The 21217-nt window shown below is 40.3% G+C and overlaps 1 protein-coding gene across 4 annotated transcripts in view; it reads right to left on the reverse strand.

The window, feature by feature from the left end:
• Positions 1–21217, reverse strand: part of LOC135221728 (myosin-11-like) — a 247313-nt gene that overhangs the window by 104131 nt on the left and 121965 nt on the right. For all 4 annotated transcript variants that reach the window (XM_064259518.1, XM_064259519.1, XM_064259517.1 and 1 more), the window contains one exon: positions 17008–17175. In XM_064259518.1, the coding sequence (XP_064115588.1) occupies positions 17008–17175 (168 nt within the window). The remainder of the gene's footprint in view (positions 1–17007; positions 17176–21217) is intronic.

The following is a 21217-nucleotide window of genomic DNA, read 5'->3' on the forward strand; positions in this document are numbered from 1 at the left end:
TAGCTCCGTTGCATGCATCTCTATACAGTTTTTGATTCTTGTTATCATTTATATACACTATACATGTTTTATGTTTTGTATTCCGCTAGCCGGCAGAGTGCCCGCTCACCAACCGGGTTCTCCCCCTGCCTGCGAGTTTTTTCTTACGTCGGAGCTGTGCTCCCACTAATTTTATTATGATTATTACTGGTCTAGCCTACTCATTTTTCTCCCCGCCGTCCTTGTACTCCTCACCCCGGCGTATAAGGTGGTTACTAGTTTGGTGAAACTCCTTACTCCGGTGCGCCGGAAATTTCTAACTAGTATACCAGCCCTATTGGACACTCACCACTACATGAGAACAAGAGAAGGCTAACACCTATATTTTCCAATCCAGCATCTGGCGGACTGTCATATCTATTAACGGACTTTGTCCTGTTAGTCAGTGTTGATACTCATGTATCTGTTCACTTACAGGCTACCCATTGCCAGGAATCCGGCTGTAACGCTGTGTTACAGGACCCCTGTAGCCCCGAGTCTGCCGGACCCACACCGTCTGCGCCATCCGCTATGGGGACATAGCTGTCTGGCACCATGAAGCCTGCTCGATCTGCTATGATCTCGTGGAGCAGTTTACCTCCGGTGTACGTATATACCGGAGTACATTTACTATATAAAATTTTTGACTATACAAATGCAGTCTTATAAGAGATACAAGATGATATATTTGCTTATATTGTTAATTATAGAATTTTAGGTACAATCGAGGGCTTACAATAACCCTCTCTTTTAGGCTACCGCTGTCAAGGACGCCGCATCGGCCACCCTGAAGGCCTGGGTCGGCGGATTTGGCAAGAACGTAACCAAGGGGCAGCCATACATCCTGGACAAGAATATGGCTGTCCGTATCTTCCCGGGAGGCAAGTCCACCTGCTATGTCGACCCGGCAGCGGCGGCCCTGTACATTGTCACCATTCAGCATCAGGTGGCCCAGGCACTGGCCGGCCAGGGCAACTACGAGATAGCAGACGACGTGGCGACGCTGGATCTAGACCTGGAACCAATGGCGGTAGGTGATACAGGTAGTAGTTGGATGAGGCAGGTTTGTTGGGGACTCAAGGGCTTCCCTTGGGTCCGTCTGGATCTACTTCCCCTGTACCTTCTACTCGTTCTTTCCAAGGTTTTTCAGAGAGCGAACTTTCGGTGAGACCGAAGTCCACTCAGGCTATCCCTAAGGTGAAAGGGAAGCGTGAGTTAAAGACCCTGGAGAAGACAGTGTCCAAAAAGACCACGTCTTCTTCCTCTCATAAGTCTCCGGCTCACCATCCCAGAGCAGAGAAGTCGAAGTCCTCCTCTTCGCACTCCAAAGGGTCCAGAGACAAGTCCTCTAAGGACAAGGCTCAGCCATCTGCGGTTCCTGAGCCTTAGACCTCTACGGGGGCACGGCCCAAGACTCCTGCCGTGATCAAGGATCCAAGCCCCTTCGACACGGAAGCGTTTACTGCTAACATCATGCAGCAAATGGGGAAATTTGTCGGGAACTTAGTTCAAGACAAGTTCGAACAGATGTTGTCACACATCTCTTCTTCGTTCGAGGAGTCGGGCCAGTCGATCCGAAACATTTCGGAAAGACTGACCAACCTGGAGAATCTAATGGCAGGTCTCTGGGAGAACCCTGCAGCAGTTCTCCCACAGCCCGGTATGGCGGGGCAAACCATACCGGACTACAATAACCTTCCTCCCTATACGGCGAATAACCCATGGAGGGTTTCGTTGTATGCCCCTTTTAAAGACGGTATGCTGACGTTGGGGGACTGCGGTACTCAAAGAATTGAAGACTTCGAGTGTCACCCCGCCGACCTACAGCTGCCTTCCATTGGTTATGCCCGTCTTACAGAGGTGGCGATGAGAAGGGAGGATAGAATTCCCAAGGAGACGGTGATCTTCAGCCGGGATCAGAACCAAAGGCAGTGGCTGAGGAGCTTGGAAGATTGGGACTGCACCAATACCAAGCTGCAAGCCTTCAAGAGCCCCTTTACTATCTTTGTGGTGGACGAGGAAACCCCCATTCTATTCACCACAAAGTTAGCGGAGTTGACTCTTCAGGCCGCCATGAAAGATGAGCCTATGCCTCAACTCCGAGAAACGGAGCCCACATCCCTTCTCCTTCCAGGCACCGAAGATCTTTGGGCGGATCTCCCAGCCACGTTCACAGTAGGGAAACTCAAGCCAGATTGTGCAATAACACAATTTAGCGAGAGGCTTCCCAGGCTCCCAGACAATCTTATTCAGGCTGAATTTGATGCTAGGACCAGGCTAGGGAGAACCTTAAATGCCCTAGTAATGACAGAGGTTGCGGCAGTAACCTACGGCACGGAACCTCTTTTCAAATTGCTGGCTAAGGCACAGACACACACCGTGCAGTGTGATCTATACGACTTCACACTTGCAAGACGCAATTGCAGAAAACACGTGCTGCAAGAGGCGACTATTCGCCATGAACCCAATAAGTTGCTCGCGGCTTCCATATGGGGTGCTGACCTCTTCCCTGAAGCGTTGGTCAATGAGGTTCAGCACGAGGCGACAAGGCTGAATCAGAGCCTTAAGGTCTGTTGGGAACTTTCAAGTAAGAGGAAGCCTGAATCTACTTCCTCTACTGCAAAAAAGTTGAAAAAGCCTAGGAAATTCCAACCTTTCCAGGCTACCCAACAGTACCAGGTGGTACAGGCAGTACCGGTCTCCCAGGTGGCACAACCCTCCACCTCGAAGAGTCAGTCTCAGCAATTCCTCCTACTGACTCCCCAGAACCAGCCTTCTATCTCTTTTGCAGTGTCCCCGGCCTTCAACCCAGTCTTTGAAGGCCAAGCATTCCAACCCTTTAATAGGTTCGGAGGAGGCAGTAGGGCTAGGGGTACATTTCGCCAGAGGGGCGGCGGAAGAACACCTAGCAGAGGCAAACATTTCCGGGGAGGACGCGGGTCACGGCCTGCCCCAAGTCAGTGAGGATCCTCAGGTAGGAGGGAGACTGTTTCTCTATCACCACAGATGGGGATTCAGCAATTGGGCACAGAGCATTGTGTCCAAAGGACTGGGATGGAGCTGGATCAAGGGCCCTCCTCTATCCAAGACCTTACTTCAACGGCCAACATCGGAATTGACGGAGTATGCTCAAGAACTCCTTCAGAAAGGAGTAGTGTCAAGAGTCAAGCATTTAAAGTTTCAAGGTCGATTGTTCAGCGTGCCAAAGAAAGGCTCAACCAAACAAAGAATAATCTTAGACTTGTCCTGTCTAAACTTATTCATTCGTTGCGACAAGTTCAAAATGCTGACTATCTCGCAGGTGCGGACCTTACTTCCCTGTGGGGCCGTCACCACCTCTATTGATCTTACTATCATGTCCCAGTAGCCAGACACTTCCGCCTGTACCTAGGCTTCAGACTAGGGAACCAGGCATTCTCCTTCAAAGTAATGCCCTTCGGGTTGAATGTGGCCCCCAGGGTATTCACGAAACTGGCAGAGTCAGTAGTTCAGCAACTAAGGTCTCAGGGGATAATGGTAGTAGCGTATCTGGACGATTGGCTTGTTTGGGCAACAACTGTCGAAGAATGCTGCAAAGCAACGGTCAAAGTAATACAGTTTCTGGAACATCTGGGGTTCCAAATAAACAAGACCAAGTCCAGGCTAACGCCGGACTCCCGCTTTCAATGGCTCGGCATTCAATGGGACTTGAGCTCCCATACTCTGTCAATTCCACTGGCCAAAAGGAAAGAAATAGCCAAAGCAACAAAACAATTCCTCAAATGCAAGCAAACATCAAGGAGAAACCAGGTAAGAATCCTAGGTTCTCTCCAGTTCGCCTCAGTGACAGACGTTCTACTGAAGGGAAAGTTGAAACACATAAACCGGGTCTGGCGCTCGAGAGCAAACAACAAGTCTCGGGACAGGTTGTCAGCCATCCCGCCGATTCTCCGCAAGCGACTCCACCCCTGGGCGGAGGCCAAGAATCTATCCAAGTCAATTCCTCTTCAATTTCCCCCTCCGGCGTTGGTTATCCACACGGACGCTTCTCTAAGCGGTTGGGGAGGATACTCTCAGTTCAAAAAAGTACAAGGGACATGGTCTCCTCAGTTCCGCCAGCTTCACATCAATGTATTAGAAGCTATGGCAGTGTTCCTTACATTGAAGAGGCTTCTACCAGCCAAGAAGTCTCATATCAAGCTGGTATTGGACAGGGCAGTAGTAGTACACTGCATCAACAGAGGAGGATCCAAATCAAGTCATGTGAACCATGTCATGATAGCCATATTCTCACTAGCAGCCAAGTACAAATGGCACCTATCCTCCACTCACCTGGCGGGAGTAAGGAACGTGATAGCAGACACCCTGTCTCGTACAGTTCCTGTAGAATCAGAGTGGTCTCTGGACAGGCGTTCATTCCAGTGGATATGTCAAAAGGTCCCAGGCCTCCAGGTGGATCTTTTCGCATCACAATCGAACCACAAGCTCCCGTGCATTTGGCTCCCAACCTGGACCCTCTGGCTTATGCCAAAGACGCCATGGCCATAGATTGGAATCAGTGGAAGAAAGTGTACATCTTTCCTCCAGTGAATCTTCTGTTGAAAGTTTTGAACAAACTCAGGACTTTCAAGGGACAAGTCGCTCTAGTAGCCCCAGATTGGCCCAAGAGCAACTGGTTTCCACTACTTCTGGAATTGGGTCTCCGACCTCAACGGATTCCCAATCCCAAGCTATCTGAACCAGTACAAACGAGGACTGTGTTCGCTTCCTCAGGAATTCTCAAAACCCTAATTTTATGGACATCATGAAGTTCGCGGCTAAAAGAGATGCAGACATTGATCCTCAAAACATCCTTTTCTTAGAATCGGATAAAAGGGAATCAACCATACGTCAGTATGACGCAGCTGTTAAAAAACTAGCCAATTTCCTGAAGGAAACAGAATCTCGAACCATGACTACTAACCTGGCTATCTCCTTCTTCAGATCCTTATTTGAAAAATGTTTAGCAGCCAGTACTATTACTACCAATAAGTCAGCTCTAAAGAAAATTTTTCAACTTGGTTTTAAAATAGACTTAACAGACTCTTATTTCTTGTCTTTTCCTTGAGCTTGTGCTAGGCTCAGACCATCAGAGAGACCTAGCTCAGTTTCATGGTTCTTAAATGACATTTTCAAACTGGCTTCAGATACTGATAACGATTCATGTAGCTATATACCACTCCTAAGGAAAACATTATTTCTTTTAAGTCTGGCTTCAGGAGCCAGAGTATCTGAACTGTTGGCCCTTTCTAGAGACTCAGGTCATATCGAATTTCTTCCATCAGGAGAAGTTCTCCTCTCCCCAGATCGGAAATTTTTGGCCAAAAACGAGGATCCTTTAATGAGGTGGGCCCCTTGGAAGATCCTCCCTCTTCCTCAAGACCCTTCTCTATGTCCAGTGACGACCTTACAAGCCTATCTTTCCAGGACATCTAAGAGATCCTCAGGCCTCCTATTCATGAGGGAAAAAGGTGGCACTATTTCCTTGAAGGGAATTAGACAACAGATCTTGTACTTTATTAAACAAGCCAACCCTGATTCGTTCCCCAAAGTCCACGACATTAGGGCAGTAGCCACCTCAATCAATTATTTCCAACACATGAATTTTGATGACCTGAAAAAGTACACAGGCTGGAAGTCGCCGACAGTATTCAGGCGCCACTACCTGAAATCCTTAGAATCTCTTAAATTTCCAGCAGTGGCAGCGGGAAACACAGTTTCCCCTGACACTGTCTAGTAGTTTAGTCGTAGATCCAGATCTCCTTTCTACCTGTCTCACTAACATCCTTCCTGTAATCCTGCCACCAGGTTCTACCTTGTTTTGAGCCTTAGCTGCCTAAAAAGGCTCTATCGTGATGTTTTCCTTATTTTTATGCTAGGATTACTCACATCTGTATATAATCCACCATTGTCAAGTTTTAAGTTATCGTAAGTTAGCATAAGTTTAGTTTTAGACTCCTGTAATTTATCATAAGTCTAATATAAGTTACTATAAGTTATTTTAAGTACATATATGATAACTTCTGTATATTACTCTAGATTATAATCATCTAATATATTTTGTTTTTTCTTATTACCTTATAGTATTTTGAATTTCCTCAAGCTTGTGGCCATTTCTCTGCTACTATTTCACGAAGCGACACGGGCTGAGCCCAGAAAAGGGATTTTGACGAAGGAAAAATCTATTTCTGGGCAAGGGCCTGTGTCGCCCAGTGAAATCCCACCCTTTTTCACACCCACCCTTAGGCCCAAGCTTGGTCTTCTAACTTCAAGGATGGCTGCTAGAGGTGCTCGTGTTGGCGTGGGAGCGCTGGTAGTAGTAGTTACTGGTGTGGGCTGTGTATCAGCTCTCTCTAGCAGGAGGATTTTGTGAAGGAGAGATCTAAATGACGAGGCCCGTGGTAGTGGTTTCACTCGCCCCAGAAACCATACCGACACCCTCTTTATATAGGGTGAGCGAGTCAGAATACTCTGACATCCCATTTTAGTTTTTCTCTGGTAATGTTAGCAATATTTACCTTAGAAATATGAACTAAAAGGATATTTCACTGGGCGACATGGGCCCTTGCCCGGAAATAGATTTTTCCTTCGTCAAAATCCCTTTATTTTGCAAAAAATTGGAAGTCTCTCTTGCCGAAAAAATCAGAAATTTTTTCGTCCAATTATCGTAATGTTTGCACCGTTTTATATTAGCTGTTACATAAAGTTTTATATATGAGAATGTGCGCAATTTAATGTAGAATACAACAAAAAATAACTCATGGTTGTAGCTTTTATCAATTTTGAAATATTTTCATATAAATCATGATAAATAGAAAAATTTGACCTTAGGTCAACTTTAACTCGATCGAAATGGTAGAAAAAAGGGATTTTGACGTAGGAAAAATCTATTTCTGGGCGAGGAAGCCGTGTCGCCCAGTGAAATAAGTCCGTTTAGCGTTATTTCTAGTAAAATATTGCTATAATACCAGAGAACTGCTAAATTGGACATGTCAGAACTCTCTGACTCGCTCACCCATAAAAAAAGGTGTCGGTATAAACCTGGGGCGAGTGTTAAACACTACCACAGCAACCCCTCCAATTAGCCTTTTCCTCATCAAAATCCCTTAAATACGGGGAGCTGACCCATAGGTCACACCCTGCTACCCCGTTGAAGGCGTCTGTGACGTCATACTTTTTGATAGCCACCTTGCGTTGGCACTTTTGTCTGCTCTTTAATCATATTTTGTGTTTTATCTCATAATGGATCGTTAGTCTGCCTCTTCACCCAAGTTAAGTACTTGTTCTGTTTTTGACAATATTTAGGGAGTGAGTTTGCCTTTCGTTTTGCCTTTATTTAGGATTTTGTTAGGCATCACTTGACCGTAGAGGCTGCGAGTCACCCTTACTGCGTTCCCTTTTATTATATCGGTTTTGCGTGGGCATCCATCCTGCTTTACCGTGTGGTATTTCAGTACATATTTTATTTACAGTCTAGTATTATTCCATCAATTACCTTCATTTGGCAACAAACGGGAAGTCTCTAGCACAATATTTTGATTTATGGTGAATTTTTGAAAACAACTTTTTTTACGTCCGCGCATTACGAATTCATGTATCATATTGTGATAATATTTTCTCTGTGTTGCTTTGATCGTTTTACAATTTGTTATATACAAAAATCATCGCAATTTAGTGTACAATACAACAAAAAAAGAATTAACTCATTAGCTTTAACCATTTAGCTCACAGCACAATTTGTATATGTACAATTATATATGAAATTTTTTTCGCGCTGTCATATATTCCAATATTTATATATGATAATGATATTTTTTCATTTCTGATGGTTGCATACTAAACTTCAGGCAATGACAAAAAAAGGAGCCAAAAATGAACTCTTAATCTTGAAAACTAAGCGTCCTGTGATTTAAAAAAAAGAAAACTTTTTCTTCCGCTTCAGCGCTCACTCGCTAATGCCGTCGGCATACGGGAGACACTTTCGGAAATACCGGCTCGGCGTTTAAGGGTTAATTGAGCCAGTATTTGGTGAGCCGAGTGAGACAGTCTAGTTGAACAATATGAACAAAATAATAAATAAAAGAACAAAGCTTGTCACAATAAAATTTAGCACAAATGATTAACAAAATAATTCGTCATTGTAGTGATACACAGCTAACTTGATGTAGAGGGAGGGAGTGTCTATATTTTTGAGGAATAAAGAATGAATGATTTTAAGGTATCATGCGTCGTGGTATTGTTGAGGAGTGAAGAGACGGTAAAATCTTCACTATATGTACGTAAAAGCAGTACCAATTCACGTAAAAAAATCTTATTTCACAATAAATTTAACATATATGATAAAACATTAAAAAAAAAAAAGAAAAAAAAAAAGCTTACTCGAGTCAGTGTTTGGTGTGCTGAGAGAGAGAGAGAGAGAGAGAGAGAGAGAGAGAGAGAGAGAGAGAGAGAGAGAGAGAGAGAGAGAGAGAGAGAGAGCTTCCCACTGACTTATCAGCTGATCTGGGATAATTATTCACCCATTTCTTTCACTTACACTCAATTTTCCCAGATCACTTTTATTTTTGTTACAGTAAAATACCAATCTAGTGACAAATGCTTGTTGCAATATTTTACTACTGTAAAAGTAACTTGGCTCTGTGATAAACAAACTGATGCCGCTTTCAGCTTCTGCATGCCTTTGATTGTTTGTTGAAACTGCTTCCTTCTGAAAAGTTATTTGATCTCTTTCCTTTTCTTGCATTCTTGACTTATTACTTATTTGTTTGCAAAATCCTCATGTTTGTTTTAAAAGTAAGTCTACCGTTTGCCCACAGTAAGTTGATGTATTGTAGCATAATTAATCTCTTTCATACACTTAAGATCCAAGTGCAAACACGCCCTCTCTCTCTCTCTCTCTCTCTCTCTCTCTCTCTCTCTCTCTCTCTCTCTCTCTCTCAGACTCTCTCATCTCTCTCTCTATCTCTCTCTCTGGATCTCTCTCTCTCTCTCTCTGAATCGGACACACACACTATCGATTCCTTTGATTGTCTTTGTACCTAATATGTGAATAAAACTGATTTTATCAACCTTTGCATACTGCAACCAAATCAGTTTGCTCAAAGGGTTCCCATCTCTTCTCCCACCATCCCCCAGCCAGTTCGTAAATCATACATAGAAAAAATAAAATTTAGAAAATTTCACTTCATATAACGTACTGTTTCATTACTTTTCCCTCTTAATTTACCTTTTGAACACATTAATAATAGAAAAAATGTAAAAAGGGAGACTTTTTGGGTTGGCTGAAATGAACTATCCTGATTCTCTTTATTTCTTATGGGGATATTTGTTCATATTTCGAACAAATCGTACTTAGAACAGCCTTCTGGAACAGATTAAGTTTGAAATATGAGGTACTACTGTAATCAAGTTCAATAACCAATTACGCACTTTCGGTGGCCTCGGTCATACCCCGCTAATTGACTCGAGTGGCCTGAGATCCAGTCCGACAAACGAGTTGGAGGTTTGATTACCGAATGTGAACACTCATAACTGTATGACACCAAGAAAATACCTCTGTACGCCGAGGCCATCCAAGCTCTCTCTGCAACGTATCGAAGTACTGCTCAAGCAAAACCCAGTAGCATTTAAATAATACTCGACTGACAGGACAATCCGCCTATGACCTCCTGCAGCTAAACAATCACACCATTCTCTCCTTAATACATCATCAACCTCCACCTTTGTCTCTGCAAAGGAAAGTAATGAGTATTCCAGGCACAGCAAACAAAACAAAATGTGTTGGCCTAATTGCCAACATTTGCCCTAAAAAGGGTTTTGACATTCACAAATTACCTTTAAGGTAATTATGTTTACTGGCAGTTTGCGACTAGTCTATGATTGGTAAACAAAATCCCAAAATCAATACACCAAATGGAATGATGCAACATTCCTGCAATGTTCAAGAATTACTTTAAAAGTAATCCTTAACAGGTGACTTACATGTAGCCTAAACCCAGTAAGTACTAATATTAAATTTAATGAGATTAAACAATAACAATAGCATCTCTCTCTCTCTCTCTCTCTCTCTCTTACTCATGTATGTTTATTTGTTTTGTGGTATAAATAAATGATTTACCTTATAACTAATTTTCAAATATTAATAAGATTAAAAAATAGCAATTCCCAGTCTTTTTATCCACTTTGAGGAAGGAGGGTCAGAGAGTAAGTGAGTTTGATATACGTATTGGCGAAGGGGAAGGAGTCGGAGTCTAGGAGTTATTCTCTTTCTCTCTCTCTCCATTATTATTCTCTCTGTCTCAGAAATAATTCATAATTTCACTCTTGATGGTCAGATATATGAGGCTGCCATTCCATTCAATTCTCTCTCTCTCTCTCTCTCTCTCTCTCTCTCTCTCTCTCTCTCTCTCTCTCTCTCTCTCTCTCTCTCTCTCTCTCTGAGTAGATAGTCCCTCACCTATATAAACTCTACAGGAAAAGTGCTGAATAAAGAAAGGCACCAAAAGGATGAAAACTAGGAAATGTGGCCCCAGTCTACAAAAAAAAAAAGGTCCAAGAGAAGAACTGGTAAACTATAGACCAATCTGCTTAACGTTGGTCGTTTGCAAGATTTTTGAGTCCATAATTGCAGATCAAATCGTGGGTCACATAGATAGAAACAACTTAATGTTAAACTGCCAACACAGTTTCAGACAAAACAGATCCTGCCTATCAAACCTCTTGGAGTTTTTTCATAACATGCTAGGTATTTACGACAGTAGTAGAGCAATAGGTATACTCTACTTAGATTTCCAAAAGGCCTTTGACAAAGTCCCACACAAGAAACTGAAGACAAAAGTTAGAGCTTTAGGAATTGTAGAAGAAACAGCAGACTGGGAAAGACTGGCTAACTTATAGAAAACAGAGAATCCTAATAAATGGTGAAGAATCAGAATGGGCAGATGTAACAAGCAGAGTTCCCCAGAGTTCTGTCCTTGGCCCTCTCTTGTTTTTGATTTACATTAATGACATTGATGTAGGCTTAACTAGCAGGATAGCCAAATTTACAGATGACACCAAACTAAGTGTAAATGCAACAGACCCAGATGCAATGGAAAGTTTAAGAAATGATCTGATAAAAATAGTAGTGTGCTAAAAAAAAAATGGCAAATGCCTTTTAACGTAGATAAGTGTAAAGTGTTAGAAATAGGAACACACAACCCTCATGCCAGCTACATGCTGCTTGGGAATGACATAAATAGTGTAGAACAAGAGGAGGACCTCGGAGTCATTATTACCAAGGGCTTAAAATCCACAAAACAGTGCATAAAAGCAGGAAAGAAGGTACAGAAACTAGTGGGATACATAAAGAGGCAGTTCAAATACAGTAGTACCTCGAGATACAAAATTAATCCGTTCCGAGGTGCCTTTCGTATCATGAGGTTTTCGTATCTTGGACCACATTTTACATGTAAAATGGCTAATCCGTTCCAAGCCCTCCAAAAACACCCCAGTACAATGAAACACTACAACAATTTGGACCATTCAATACGTAACTTAATAATAAAAATGCAAAATCTGTAAATAAAGTGTATATTAGTGTACAAGAAATATTATTACTGTAACCTAAAATGTGGAAGCTTACCTTTCGAGTGAGGCTATCTCCGAAAGTGGCGGCAGAGGAGGAGGAGGACAAACGGCAGATACGTACACTTAACTTTAAGAAACACGTAAAAAAATGTCAGAAAAACAAACTAAACTTTACAAAACACATTAACAAAACTGTAACACTTAACTTTACAAAAAACTTAAAATAAAATTTATTTTGTCTTTTTTTGATTTTTACATTTCTTTTTACTTTTTTATAGTTTACGTAATTTCAATTTCTTCACCACCGAATGGATGCCAGTCCGTTTACGGAATTTTTCGAACCACCCATGAGAAGCCTTGAACTCTGGGGTTGCCGTTGATGTCCCCTCTCCGCCGTCGTCTTCGGCTTGGGCAATCAAATCGCCAAAAATAGCGCTGGCCTTCTGGCAGATTGCCGTCTCGGTTATAGTATCGCCATCGATTTCTTTGTCCTTGATCCATACAAGAAGCAGCCTTTCCATTTCATTATGCACATGGCTCCTCTTGTTAGACAAAATAGTCACGCCCTTGGAAGGTGTAGCTGCTTTGATGGCTTCCTTCTGCTTAAGGATGAGGCCTATCGTCGACGGATTTCGGCCGTATTCCTTAGCGATCACACTCAACCGCAAGCCAGCTTCATAGTTTTTTATTATCTCCATTTTGGTCTCCATAGAAAGCATTCTCTTCTTTCTGTGAACTTCAGCAACTTTCTTGGGACCCATGACTAATATGTACTGTACGTAATTAACCCTCTTACGCCGAAGCCCTAAAAATCAAAATCTCTCCTGTATGCCGGCGCCGGTTTGGAGTGAGCGTGGAAGCGGAAAAAATAATATTTTCAAAAAATCACAGCGCGCTTAGTTTTGAAGATTAAGAGTTCATTTTTGGCTCATTTTTTTTCCATTGCCTGAAGTTTAGTATGCAATCATCAGAAATGAAAAATAATATCATTATCATATGTAAATAATGCGATATATGGTAGCGAAAAAAAAAATTCATAGATAATTGTATTCAAATCACGCTGTGCAAAAAACGGTCAAAGCTAACGAGTTACTTTTTTTTTCGTTGTATTGTACACTAAATTGCAATCCTTTTGATATATAATACACAGTAAAACAATAAAATCAACACCGGAAAAATATTATCACAAAATGATGTACGAATTCGTAACGCGCGGACGTAAAAAAATGTTATTTTCAAAAATTCACCGTAATTCTAAATATTGTTCTAGAGACTTCCAATTTGTTTCAAAATTAAGACAAATAATTGAATATTACGATACTGTAAGAGTTTTAGATTAGAATTGCAGATTTCGACCATTTCGGAAGAGTTAAATTTGACCGAATGTAGAAATTTTTATTTATATATTTTTTTATATGCACATATTTCGGAGATGGAAAAACCTACAACCTTCAATTATTTTTTATTGTATTTTTCATGAATTTGCGCACATTTTGATATATGAAACTCTATAAAAAGGCTAATATGAAAAGGAGCAAATATTAGGATAATGCGATGTACGTATTTTGGAGACTTGCGGCCGCGAATCGGCGCGCGTAGTGAAGGTAAATATATTTTTCAAAAATTCACCATAAATCACAATATTGTTTTAGAGACTTCAAATTTGTTTCAAAATGAAGAAAAATGACAGAATATTACTAGGCCGTAAGAGTTTTAGCTTACAATTGCGTTTTTCAACTATTTCGGTAGAGTCAAATTTGACCGAACGTGGTTTTTTTTCTATTTATCGTGATTTATATGCAAATATTTCGAAAAAAGAGAAAAGCTACAACCTTCAATCATTTTTAGTTGTATTCTAAATGAAATTGCGCACATTTTCATATATAAAACTTTATGTAACAGCTAATTTTAAATGGTGCAAACATTTCGACAATCGCACAAAAAATTCTGATTTTTTCGGAAGAGTTACCGCGCGAACGTAAGGAAAATGTTTTTTTTTTTTTTTTTCATAAATTCACCATAAATCGAAATATTGTGCTAGAGACTTCCAAGTCATTGCAAAATGAAGGTAAATGATTGAATATTACTAGAATATAAGAGTTTTAGCTTACAATTGCGTTTCTCGACCATTTCGGTAGAGTCAAAGTTGACCGAAAGTTGAAATTTTTGCACTTAACGTTATTTATATGAAAATATTTCGAAACTGATAAAAGCTACAACCATGGTTTGTTTTTTGTTGTATTGTGCATGAAATTGCGCACATTTCCATATATAAAACTTTATGTAACGGCAAATTTAAAAGGGTGCAAACATTAGGACAATCGCACGAAAAAATTTATCGGAAGAGTTATCACACGAACGTAAGGAAAAAGTTTTTTCATAAATTCACCATAAATCGAAATATTGTGCTAGAGACGTCAAATTTGTTGCAAAATGAAGGCAAATGATTGAATATTACTATAATATAAGAATTTTACTTTACAATTGCGTTTCTCGACCATTTCTGTAGAGTCAAAGTTGACTGAAGGTTGAAATTTTTGCACTTATCGTTATTTATATGAAAATATCTCAAAACTGATAAAAGCTACAATCATGAGTATTTTTTTGTTGTATTTTACATGAAATTGCGCACATTTTCATATATAATACTTCATGTAAAGGATAATTTAAAATGGTGCAAAAATTATGTCAAAGTAACGAAATAATTTCCGAGATGTGTCACTGATACTTTTTAGTGTGATAAGAAAGAAATTCGCGCTTGCGCGCCTGCGTAGTAATTGTAAACAAAACAACGCCTTGATCCGTGAACTCCCAGCATCCCGCAAGGAGCGTGATACAAAAGTTTTCGGCTGGTAGGCCTATAAGTATTTTTCCGCGAATTTTTTAAAAAACTTTTTTGAGCCGACGTATGATACGTCCAATCGGCATACGGGAGACATTTTGACTCGACGTTTAATACGTCCAATCGGCGTAAGAGGGTTAAGTTACGTATGTATTACGTATACTAATTAGGTTCTCACAACACGATAAAGTAGCACAACGAAATCACTAACAAATTTACGATACTAAACGAAATCGTTGGACCGAACGAATGCCGCATGCGTAGGATAAAGCTTCGGGTGTGAAGTGGCTAAGCGAAGGGACGCCACCACTTAAGATGCATGATGGGAGGGATGCTGTCCAATAGGAGAGAAGGATCTCATGGCTTGGCTAGCATCAGGAACCAATGGGAGAGCAGGAAGATGGTGGCGAGTCTACTAGAACTAAGATGGCGGCGCGCGGCGCGAGTTTCAAAATTATTATCGGGCGAATCTTGGACTTTCAGAAACCTTTCGTATCTTAAAAACTTTTCGTATGTAGAGCAGTAAAATTTTTCGTGTCCGCTTTCGTATCTCGAGTTTTTCGTAAGTTGAGCCTTTCATATCTCGAGGTACCACTGTACAGAAACAAGGAAACTGTGCTGCAGCTCTACACATCAATATTTAGACCCCATCTTGAATATGCAGTACAGTTTTGGTCACCAACACTAAGAAAAGACATAAATAGACTATAAGGAGTACAAGCAAGAGCCACAAAGTTAATTCCATCCATCAGGCAAATAGGTTACCGAAGACGACTAGAGCGCCTGAACATGTATGGCTTAGAAACACGATGATTGCAAGGACAACTAATATAAACATTTAAAATACTGAAAGGCATAACAAAAGTAGACAGTAACCTATTTACATTAAACGAAAACCCAACAAGAAATATTGGATGGAAACTAGAACTTAAGAGATACAACAACATATCCCATTGTGGGAACTTCTTTACATACAAGATATGTGAGACGTGGAATAAACTGCCACCAGAAGTTGTAAACAGCAACAGTGTGGAAGAGTTTAAAAGAAAGCTAGACAAAATTATTAGGAAACGGTGAATGCACAGTAAAACATGCTCCTACAGATAAGTGAGCACACAATGTCTCCGCGGATGGACTAACAAGTCTTTGAGACATCCTAATCCTTGTAACTCCTTGCAACTCTCTCTGTTATTGGCTGTAGGTATATATTTTTAATGGTAAAATGTTTAAGATGACTTTGAAATTATATTAATAACATAACCTCAAAGATTAATACGTACAGGAATAGGTTAGTAATTCAAGGTATATTTGAAGTAGGATGTTATTTAAGGTATACATTTGGTATCTGAATTTTCAAGATAGGCAGTTATAAGAATTTTTAGTGGTAGTTCTAACTATTCGCGGGGGTGTAGTACACATCTCCCGTGAATATGGGGAGAACACTGTAGTTCTTCATAGAATAAGGTATCTTTATAATTAATGGGAAGTAACAAACAAGTGTACATTTATTAAAATATACTGCATGAGGTGACAAATTATGCCCTGTAAACTTAAAATAAGTAAAAAAATCTTTAAAAATTTCAATAACATTAAAAACAAAACTTTTGGTTTGCTGGAATTACGTAAACAATAAGCTAATAATATATTCAAGGACTGTTTCATGGTCCCCATTAAATATGCACCTATTCTTCAAAACTGAATACAAATTAACAAACAATGGTTGATTAAAATAAAAAAATATGCATCTTTAACTCACCACCGCTTTTAAACATATTCACGGTAACCTAACCAAATTTAGTGCTGAGTCAGAAATACACTTATCCATGGATACAGAACCTGTCTAAATCACCAGAGGAGTAATTGGGAAAGAGAGGGAAGTGGACATCCAAATTGTGGTAGAAGGGCAGGTCATATGAGGTAGAGTAACTGTAGTCTGATAAAATTTGTAGAGGTAGCTAGACTACAGGTAGCTTGAATTTTGAAAAAGTGTGACACAGAGCATTACTGATGCTCATGGTTACTGACACAGAATTTCATACAGCTCTTTGAGCATTTCTTTTCAGTATTTCAATGGAATATTTCTAAAGTATTTCTCATCATCATAAAGGTTTTTTGTTATGTGGAAGAACTGTACTAAAACTGTAGTGGCGGAGAAATGCGCAATTGAATAGCCAGAATATTGACAAGATAATATAAACATGTTGAGATAGGATGTAGAAGTGCTTGCCAGAAAAGTAGAATAAACAAATGGAAATTCTATGATCTGTATGAAGGCCAAGGAAATCATAGAAAAATGGGATAAATTACAATCTGGATTTGAAAGAGGTTCAGGTTAAGACTATTTAAGGGAAAACATAACACAAACCTTTATGACAATGATAAATACTTTGGAATATTCTATTGAAATAATGAAAAATGCTCAAAGGGCTGTATGGAATTCTGTATCAACTGCAGTAACCATGAGCATTAATAACAACTACATCAGCATCCTCAAAAATGTACATGATTGCAACAGTACTGCAACATACCTACATGTGACAATAAAAAAAAAGATAGCATACCTGAATATTCTTGCTAGTCATCTTTATGCTGTCTTTGGCTCCTCCATCCACTTTCTTCTTTAGATCCTCTTTCTCAGAAACCAATTTGTTTCGGCTTTCTTCTGCAGAGTTTAGTTGTGCAGTCAATTCAGCGACTCTTTTCTTTAAGCGAATAGCTACACTTTTAAGCTGAAAATATCAAAACAAAATCTCTATAAGTACCTATACAGCTTGTAAAATTTTTATCAAATATATTAAGCCTCAACTAATAATGTTGCAACTCTCTTTACAGTTTAAAAATTTTGATACATTATTCACAAGAAACTGTGTTTCAAAATCAATATTTCAAAAAAAAGAATTGTTGCTGAAATTTGTTCAAAATTCCGGTATATTGTAAGTTTTTATAAGATAAAACATTTCCATATAAAACATCAATTCAATGGTCCAAAACTGTAGTCATTATATCCCTAGACACATCCATTTCTAAGTCTTCAAAGAATAAAGTACGGTCATGAGCAACAAGTGACTGCCATACCATGTGCACTTATGAACCATCTGCTGGAGGGAACTACCCAGCCAAATCTGTTGCACAGATTAGAGTTGGTATAATAAGACAAGGGTAAGGGAAGCTGGTGCTTCAATACAGTTTATGATTGTTAGTTTATATGGTAAGTAATTTTTATAAAACTGTCACGTAAGTGTAAAAAATTTAACTTTGTACTTTCTCAACAGCCTTGGTCGAGTGTAATATTTTCTTTGCTTTTTATTGTTAGGCATTAATGTGCATTGTTCGTTGTGTATTACGTTAAATATTATGAAAGTGTTGCTGTTGCTTCATCCTCTAGTAGCTAATTATCGAACAACCCTATTAACGCTTTTTTGTTATCGTTTACTTTCATTGGAGTGTGAGTAACGGTGAGAGTGTTGCGCTGGAAAAGCACGTCACCTTCCCAAGGGAGTTCGGGCCGTATCGTCATCCCAGAAGGACTTATTGCAGCAGCCACCTGGGAATATTTTATTTTTGACAATGCTACGTTGTTTTGGAAGATTTACTTCTTAATATTCCTTGAGTTTTGACCCGCCGGTGTATGAAGAGCCACCTGCAGAGTATTTACTGATCATGGGTTTCATCCCTTTGCCTCGCAAGGACTTGTGTCACTTGTGACCTGCCCCCCTTGCTTTTTCCCCCCGTCGGAGGAGTCCATGGGTAGACAGGTGTGATGGTAATTGCTTCCTAGCAAAGAAAGATAAAGGAAAGGAGAACGCATTTTCGAGAAGTTCGGCAGTAAGGAGGCTTTCGCGGCCATGTTGGAGGCGCCGTTTCTCGCGGCTGTTCTGGAATCGTCGGGCGTGTTGTGGAGTGCAACACACACCTAAGTGGCAGGAGAAAATGCCGCAATTTCTGATGCAATACCTCGTCTAGATTCATCTAAGAACTTCCGGAAACCTCGCGAGCCCGTGACGCTCACCATAGGCTCTGCCCCCAGGATGCCATATAAATACGACGGACAAAGCAGTGATCGTAAGAGAGAGATCGTAAAAGAGAGACTCCAGTTATTCACAGAGAGATATCAGATTATCAGTGAGAGATCAGCAGCAGCAGAGATTATCCGTGAGAGATAAGAGAGAAAGGGACCGACGAAGGATCAGGAAAAAAGTTGCTCGAGAGTTGGTTGGATACTGGTCTAGTCGTCTTCAGGTGTGGACTACCGTGTTATCGCGACGTCGAGCAGACTTCAGAGAAGGAAAGGTCCTGCTACAAGTTTTGGGAGAGTTCCTGCCTTACAAGTAGACTATTTTCTGCAATACGGAGTCAAGAGGGCGTCTGCAATCATCGTTTTCCTTTTGCGAAGCCATCCCTTTGGATTACCAAATTGACTAGCAAGTATTTGAATTGCCTCACTGTTCCCCCAGTTCATACAGTGTAAGATTCTATCTTTTTATGTAAATAGGAGATACCATTCTGCATTTACCTTTGTTAGTAAGCTTGTAAATAAACCTTTGTTGTATTAGTGTTTCTTTCTATATTCGTAAGCCCAGTTTCAACTGTTGGTGTTGAAATATTTTTTTTTATTTCATATCAAACCTGAAGCGGACCTCTCTCAGAGGCTGTAACATTGTGTCAACCCTTGCCAGGATATTTCGACACCGTAACATTGTGGTGACCCTTGGCCAGGATATTTCGACACCGTAACAACAGAGCTGGCGCTGGATCCCAGCTCTGTAAGAGAGGCTTCTGCCATGCCCCGGCTTATTGAGAGTCTTGGTGCTGCTTCGCACGTCTAGGCTGTTGAGGCTTGTGAGGAGTCCCGTAGGGAGGCTAACACCAGGTAAGGTGTCAACCTTTATATTTTCCTTAGGGAGAAGTCTTCTGTTTATTGGTCTGACCCAGTGTTTAGTAACTCCCTTAATGTAGCGGACTGATGGTCTCCAGCGACTCCGTGGACACTTATCTGCATCCTCCAAAGGAATTAGTAGACTGGTTATGCCTTAACATGAGTGTACAGGATCTATATACATACTCATATTGATATCTTGTTATAGTTTTTGATGGTTTACCCTGTTGTTGGTATGATTGATTTGTGGTTGTTCACAACCACAAATTATTTGCTGTATACCGTGTTTTCTATTTCTATTACTAGTCTAGGGTTTAGCTTTTTAGTTTTAGATGAACCTTGTGTTAAAGACATACTAACCTGTCTTCTGGGCATATATTTGCCATATAGCCTTATGGATATTTATTTTACTTTTACTTGCACAAGGTTGATTTAGATTTAAGTTTTGTTTTTATAATAAATATTGTTGGTTTTCTTGGTGTTTGTTTACCTCATTCCCATTCACTGTGTTGGATTATTACTGCCTACGATCCCTCAATAACATCATGATAAGAATCTGCAGAACGGCCTCCTAGGGGTCATAACAAAAACTTATTGGAAACTCATCAATCTTGCTGAGCCAGAGCAAGTTGAGTGGAGGGTATACTGGTACCAAGCCCTACTTTGCAAAGGCTGATAGATCAACTTTGGGATGACAAAGTAGCAGGAACCAATTATCCAGTATATTTTTAAAGGGTAGTGAGATAATACAGATACAGTGATCATATTAAGCATTCAGTTGAAAGTTTGCTGCCCAGATCCAAAAGACTGCTTATCTTCAGAAAGGAAGATTAACCTCCATGTTCCTCCTCAAAGCATGGGAGTTAGAAGGCACTGATTTCATGCCCACCAATCCTTACTTAGCCTAATCTCTTGTCTTGGGTACTTAATTCGCTACTGAAGAACAGACGTGTAAAATACCATATCCTTACCCCTTGAAGGCATGGTCCTCCTGAAGCAGGGACATATGATCCTAACTAGGTTGAGGAAAGGGTCAAGAGTAAAATTGAATATCCCACCAGAACATTCAATTTGATAGTGACACAATCTTAAATACTGGTCAACTAGATTGTGGAGATGAAACAAAGAGCACAAGACTGATCAACTAAAAAGAAATTAAGGAACTTCGCAAAAGTCATACTGTTACGGATCTGAGATCTCAGAGACAATGTTATGGTGTCGAAATATCCTGGTTAAAGGTCGACACAATGTTACGGCCTCTGAGAGAGGTCCGCTTCAGGTTCGATATGAAATAAATAAAAAAAAAATATTTCAACACCAACAGTTGAAACTGGGGATACGAATATAGAAAGAAACACTAACACAACAAAGGTTTATTTACAAGCTTACTAACAAAGGTAAATGCAGAATGGTATCTCCTATTTACATAAAAAGATAGAATCTTACACTGCGTGAACTGGGGGATCAGTGAGGCAATTCAAATACTTGCAAGTCAATTTGGCAATTCGGCACGCTGGCTTCATAAATGTAGAGCGGCAATTGCAGTCGTCCTCTTGACTCCGTATTGCAGAAACTAGTCTACTTGAAAGGCAGGAACATCCCAAAACCTGTAGCAGGACCTTTTCTTCTCTGAAGTCTGCTCAACGTCGAGAAAGCACGGCCGTCCGCTCCTGAAGACAACTAGACCATTATCCAACCAACTCTCGAACAACTCTTCTTTTGATTGATACTTCATCGGTTCCTTCATCTCTAGTCTCTCTCTGACGATCACTGCTGCTGATCTCTCACTGATAATCTGATCTGTGGCTCTTACTAACTGGTGATCTCTCTCTTTTACAATCTCTTCCTCTTACGATCACTTTCTATATCTCCTCCTTCTGCTGCTACTTCCTCCG

The sequence above is a fragment of the Macrobrachium nipponense genome, chromosome 3 (genome assembly GCF_015104395.2).
Source record: "Macrobrachium nipponense isolate FS-2020 chromosome 3, ASM1510439v2, whole genome shotgun sequence".
NCBI lineage: Eukaryota > Metazoa > Arthropoda > Malacostraca > Decapoda > Palaemonidae > Macrobrachium > Macrobrachium nipponense.